Below are 6,276 nucleotides of genomic sequence, written 5' to 3'. Positions count from 1 at the left end.
AGGGATATTCTCTCTCCCGTATCTAAATGTGTGCACAGGAGAGGTTCTAATATTAAGCTGTTCTATTTTACAGTGACTTTAGTTAATGTCTTTTTTTCTCCAGATGGATTTTGTTCTGAGTCTGCGGGGTTTTCATTGTAAAATGAAAAGGTTTGTTTCTATAGCTTTCTATCTGAAGAATAATTGCAGCCGTTTTGCAATTTGCAGAAAAATTGAAGTCAGTGCCTAGGAATTTTTTCAATTTTCATTTTTCCACTCCAAAACCACATCAACAACTTGTCCTTAAACATTTGTCTCCTGCTCCCAAAGTGATCATAGCAGAAACTCCCATGAATGAGAATCCGTATGAGCAAAGTCACATTTGGTTATTTGAACAGAGCAGGGTGTCTGCAAAGCAGATGCTGACTCTTTGGATGAAACCAGTATGAGAAACACTTCATCGGAAGGAGCGTTCTCTCCTAGGTGGAGATGTGAAAGCTCCTGGTTTCCCCAAAGTTATAAGAGAATGGAGCAGGTACCCACACGAGGGGTGGTCATTAGCTGGACTGACACCAATTCCACCTGCCCAACTTCACAAGGAGCCTGTAGGTTAGGTTTCTGGGGATGTAGTGTGTGATTGTTGCGTCATGCACCTTGGGGGAAAACCAATAACCTGAAAAAAATCGGCAGCTCTTTCTTTAAATTGAGCAATAATCCCTGGCAGAAGTTAGACCAAATCGACAATTCCCATTGATTAGGCTTTTAAAAATATCAAACTCCATTTTTTTTTTTTTTTTTTTTTTTTTTTTTTTTTTTTTGCGGTATGCGGGCCTCTCACTGTTGTGGCCTCTCCCGTTGCAGAGCACAGGCTCCGGACGCGCAGGCTCAGCGGCCATGGCTCACGGGCTTAGTTGCTCCGCGGCATGTGGGATCTTCCCGGACCGGGGCACGAACCCGCGTCTCCTGCATCGGCAGGCGGATTCTCAACCACTGCGCCACCAGGGAAGCCCTCTCAAACTCCATTTTAGGAAACAAGACATTTCCCTCCTCCAGACTGTTTTGAAATGGCCCTTTGCCAGCTTTCTGTGGGTTCGCTAATAACCTCATGCTGCTATTGGTCAGGGCCACCTCTTGCAGGCCTGGTTCAGCCACGAACCTCATTAGAATCCAGGTCTGTGTTCCTGGCAAACAGCTGCCTCTTGCACTTGAAAACTGATGGGGAGAAAAATGGTCCCTGCAGTTCCTGTATCAGCCTGAAATAAAAACATCTGCCCCTTGGGAGCCTTTGGCTGGCTCGGTTTGCAGGTAATGCATTCTGGGGCTGGGCGAAAGCACTGTCTCCCCGCCCCGGTGACGCTGGCCAGAGGGCACTGCCCGCTGCAGGGGACTGTGGGCCCTGAGAATGGTCCACCTGCCAGGAAGAGGACGCTCCCGCCACACGTTCTGTAAAGCTTTCAAAGCACATATCTGTAAACAGAGCTGCAATGAACATTGTGGTGCATGACTCTTTTTGAATGATGGTTTTCTCAGGGTATTTGCCCAGTAGTGGGATTGCTGGGTCATAGGGTAGTTCTATTTGTAGTTTTTTAAGGAACCTCCGTACTGTTCTCCACAGTGGCTGTATCAATTTACATTCCCACCAACAGTGCAGGAGGGTTCCCTTTTCTCCACACCCTCTCCAGCATTTCTTGTTTCTAGATTTTTTGATGATGGCCATTCTGACCAGTGTGAAATGATATCTCATTGTAGTTTTGACTTGCATTTCTCTAATGATTAGTGATGTTGAGCATTGTACCAAAATGTTCATTGCAGCCCTATTTACAATAGCCAGGACATGGAAGCAACCTAAGTGTCCATCGACAGATGAATGGATAAAGAAGATGTGGCACATGTATACAATGGAATATTACTCAGCCATAAAAAGAAATGAAACTGAGTTATTTGTAATGAGGTGGATAGACCTGGAGTCTGTCATATAGAGTGAAGTGAGTCAGAAGGAGAAAAACAAATACCGTATGCTGACACATATATATGGAATCTAAGAAAAAAAAAAAAAGTCATGAAGAGACTAGGGGTAGGATGGGAATAAAACAGACCTACTAGAGAATGGACTTGAGGATATGGGGAGGGGGAAGGGTAAGCTGGGACGAAGTGAGAGAGTAGCATGGACATATATACGCTACCAAATGTAAAATAGATAGCTAGTGGGAAGCAGCCGCATAGCACAGGGAGATCAGCTCCGTGGTTTGTGACCACCTAGAGGGGTGGGATAGGGAGGGTGGGAGGGAGGGAAACGCAAGAGGGAGGAGATGTGGGAACATATGTATATGTTCCTGATTCACTTTGTTGTAAATCAGAAACTAACACACCATTGTAAAACAGTTATACTCCAATAAAGATGTTAAAAAAAAAAAAGCACATATCTGTGCTCAATTTCCCCTTAAAAGGGAAATACTGCCTGGTGGTGGAACGTGCTCCTGAAAGAAGAGAGAGAGAGGGAGAGGGAGAGAGAGAAAAAGGGAGAGGGAGAGGGAGAGGGAGAGAAAGCTGATTGAGTGAGAGAAAGCTGACTGAATCCAGGAGTTTTGAGTTTTTGTTTCTCCTTTTTTTTTAAATCCAAAATGTGTTTATTGGGATGGTTTCCCATTCATCTTGATTCCAGGGGCTTTTAGTGCTGCTTATGTCTGAAGGAGCACCCTTCAGTAAGCCTTGCTTTTCCTCCTGTAGGCTGGCAGAGGACAGTAGAGCAACCAACACACAAAACTATTGTCCGTGCGTGGCTAAAGACGGTGGTGATTTTATAGCATCCTGGGCATTTCACATCCATGAAATAGGAGTTGGGGCTCTGCACCAGGTGCTTCTTCTTGCGTCTCCTCTTCTCCTCTTCTGGAGGGGGATGAAGGAGAACCGTTGCGAGAGGCATGTTCTCGTGGGGAGGTCGTCACCTTCGGAAAGCTGTTTCTCTTTCTCTATCAGCCGAGCCACATATAAAGATTTCTGGTGTGGAGGCATCCTCTGAGACAGATGGTTTTCTTTTATCTGGCTTTATTTGGCATCCAACCACATTTCTCTGTGTTTAGGCACAGATTAAATAAGGTGATGTAGGTAAGAGGCCTCACCCAGAGCATGGATACGGTGGTCCTGGATACCCCTTCCTCCTTGTTATCTTCCGAAGGCTCTTAGGATCCTAATTTCTTCCTTTTTTTTTTTTGCTTTTGGACAAGGACACTGAGGCACCCAGAAATTAATGGTTTGTTTAAAGTTCTCCTTTTGGGCTCTTAACAGTGCTTCTTTGTTCCTGTATCCTTTGAAGGATTTGTTTAAATCATACAAATCATGGGCTGTGATCCTAACACAACTTTCTGTTTGCCTCCCTGTTCTGTGGGGCTAGCTCTTTCCCTGCCAGTCGCTGACCTCTGGGACAGGTAGGGAAGAAACACTCTCATGATCACTCTAAGTTATAAAACAGAATCCCAGTCCCACATGATAATCAAAGGTCACCACCTGAATTTAAATCGATCAAACCCACGCTTCTATGTTGAGCCTGATGCAAACAGGAAATTCGGGGATGGGGTGGGTGTCATCTCCTCTCTTTCCCTTCTTCTTGCTTCTCTGCCTAGTCCTCCTGATCTTTCTACTACCATCTCCTGACCCCTGCATGGTTGGGGTCTGAGGAGGAGGAGGAGGTAAGGGGGGAGCTACACAGCCTGTGTGCCTGGAACTTGAGGGCTGTGATGTCACATTTTCTGTCCCTGAGGAGGTTTAAGGGGGTCTTTCTCTTGGGGGCACTTTTGTGGGGTTTTTGCATCTTCAGAGACCCTAATCTGATTTCTGAGGACCTCTCAGCTATAGTTCCTTTGATGTGAGTGGTGCATCTTCCTGGATCCTGTTGCTTACTCTTTTTTTTTTTTTTTGTGGTACGCGGGCCTCTCACTGTTGTGGCCTCTCCCGTTGCGGAGCACAGGCTCCAGACGCGCAGGCTCAGCGGCCATGGCTCACGGGCCCAGCCGCTCCGCGGCACGTGGGATCTTCCCAGACCGGGGCACGAACCCGTGTCCCCTGCATTGGCAGGCGGACTCCCAACCACTGTGCCACCAGGGAAGCCCCTGTTGCTTACTCTTTATGTGACCTCTATACTTCCAGGGGTGCCTCTAGGTCTTTCTGTGGAGGTCCATTACGTCTCTAAGTGCCTCTGTAGGATAGGATCTAAAACCCTACCTGGTCCACGGGAGATGCCTGTATGTTTTGTCCTGTATGCTTTTTCGGCAGAGAAAGAACCCGACTGTCACCACGTTTCCTAGGGTTTGTCTATCAGGGACTGGTTCACTCATCTCTCACCCTTTGTATTTCTCAGGTAGGAAACAGACACCAGCCCTTTATGTCTTCCAATTTAGGGGATATGTATTAAGTGCTTTAGTGGCTTCTGTTGAAACCCCATAGCCCCCTTCTTGAAGCTCAATGTGAAGTATAGACACCCCCGCCCCCGCCCCAACCCTTGCCCTTGGTAGGGGCTGGGATTAACAACACAGCAGCTGGTTCTAAAAATCCTTTCTTAATCTCCTTTCCTTGAAGTCTCTGACATCAGGCTTGGGTTAGGAGATAGTGTCCCTTCCCCTTGGAGGCAGGGCTGGGGTTGGGACTTAGCATAGCTTTCTCCCAAGAAGCTGTCTTCAAAAGTCCTCCCTAATCTCCAACTCTTAACCCTTGGTAGGAGTGAGAGGTTTAGAAGTTGTTAAACTCCTAAAATTTAGATCGCTCTTTGGTAAATTCTGCATGTGCCTTGGATCTCCTTTGGGATGTGATATCTGTGGTCTTTGGTGCCTTGTTTGAGCACGTGCTGTCCTCTGGCTATACTGGCTTCCTGTTTCCCCACTTGCTTCTGAGCTCTTGGAAGGGGGATTTGGGCTTGGTTAACCTCTGTCTTAACAACCATCACAGGGCCTAGTGCCTGGTAAGGGCTGGTGCATTCTTGCCGGACCAAGGAATAGGTGCGACAAATTCTGTTTCACTCAATAACCAGTAATTTATTGAGCAAATAAATGATCAAAGCCTGGGCTCTGTGCTGGTGCAGAGGGAGATATTATAACATATACCACAGGGTGTGTTTTCAGAGTGCTTCCACACTACTAGTGATAACTTGTTACTGGATGTAAAAGCATCAGCGAGTGGCTGGTTCAAGGCTGGGGTAGGAAAAGCACAAGATGAGCCCAGAATATCTTGGTGCCAACAAGTAAGAAATTGCTTTAAATAAAACAACAGGGTCATGTCAAAAGGACACAGGAACCAGCTTAAAGGAGCTCCCAGGGACCAAATCTGAAACAAGCTGAGCAATGAAAGAAATGATAGAAATAGATTATAATACATGGAATAAAACCAATATCCAGGAGTCCACACTGGCGTCCATTAGTATATCATTAAATACACAAACTGAAGAGGAGGGAAAGTGAATTCTTACAGTAGAATTCTAATTATCAAAGGTAGAAGGAAAGAACACAGACACACTCCACAGTAATAATTGCTTCAGGCAAAAATAACCAAAGGATGGTAAAATGAACGGGTAAAATGTATGATGAGAAATGGTATTCACATAATCTCAATGTATCTCCTTCCAAGATACTTACTAATTACAAAGGGAAGAGCAGTAACTTTACAGTGAAGCCAGCAGGTTCCAATTTATCAAGCGACCAAAGTTAAGCTTACTGAGTGGGGTGAGATACATAATGACATCAGGTGTGTTCTGATCCGATGTACCAACCGGGGCATCCTCTGTCACATCTGTGGTCCTTTTGCTGAAAGATACTGAATTTAGACACGAGGGGGCCTCAGAAACATCCAAATTTGGGAACATTCTACAAAATAACTAGCTAATACTCTTCAAAAATATCAAGGTCGTAAAAGACAAAGCCAGAGAACACTCTGGAACTGGAGGAGACATAACAACTAAATACAATATGGGAACCTGCACAGGGTCCTGGATCAGACAAAGAACATGAATAAAACACTTGGAGAAGTTTGAATAAGGTCTGTAGATTAATACATAGCATGTGTCCATTTGGATTCCCTGATTTACATCATTGTACTGTGGTTGCATAAGATATTAATATCAGGGGAGGGCAGATGAAGGTATATGGGGATTATTTGTGCTATAGCTGAAGCGTTTTTTAAAAAGTCTGTATTTATTTCAAAATTCAAAGTTAAAAAAGAAATTAAAATTTAAACGGTGAACCTTCCATAGTGACATTCACTCCCCTTTGCAACTTGCCCAGGCTCCACACCCCTCCCCTTCCTGAACCAGCA

General features: G+C 45.3%; 1 protein-coding gene across 1 annotated transcript; it reads right to left on the bottom strand.

The window, feature by feature from the left end:
- Positions 1 to 2,588: 2,588 nt before the first annotated feature.
- On the bottom strand, positions 2,589 to 2,902 carry LOC131741451 (small ribosomal subunit protein eS27-like). Its single transcript, XM_059038414.2, has one exon. The coding sequence runs from the start codon at positions 2,900 to 2,902 to the stop codon at positions 2,648 to 2,650; it is 255 nt and encodes an 84-aa protein (XP_058894397.1). The 3' UTR covers positions 2,589 to 2,647.
- Positions 2,903 to 6,276: the final 3,374 nt, after the last annotated feature.

This window comes from Kogia breviceps, chromosome 14 (assembly GCF_026419965.1).
Source record: "Kogia breviceps isolate mKogBre1 chromosome 14, mKogBre1 haplotype 1, whole genome shotgun sequence".
Classification (NCBI taxonomy): Eukaryota; Metazoa; Chordata; class Mammalia; order Artiodactyla; family Physeteridae; genus Kogia; species Kogia breviceps.
Note: the sequence above shows the minus strand (reverse complement) of the source record. Positions and strands in the feature narration are given on the sequence as shown.

Bases quoted from the DNA above. Each gene is read 5' to 3' on its own strand.
- LOC131741451 (XM_059038414.2), bottom strand. From the start codon at position 2,902: ATGCCTCTCGCAACGGTTCTCCTTCATCCCCCTCCAGAAGAGGAGAAG.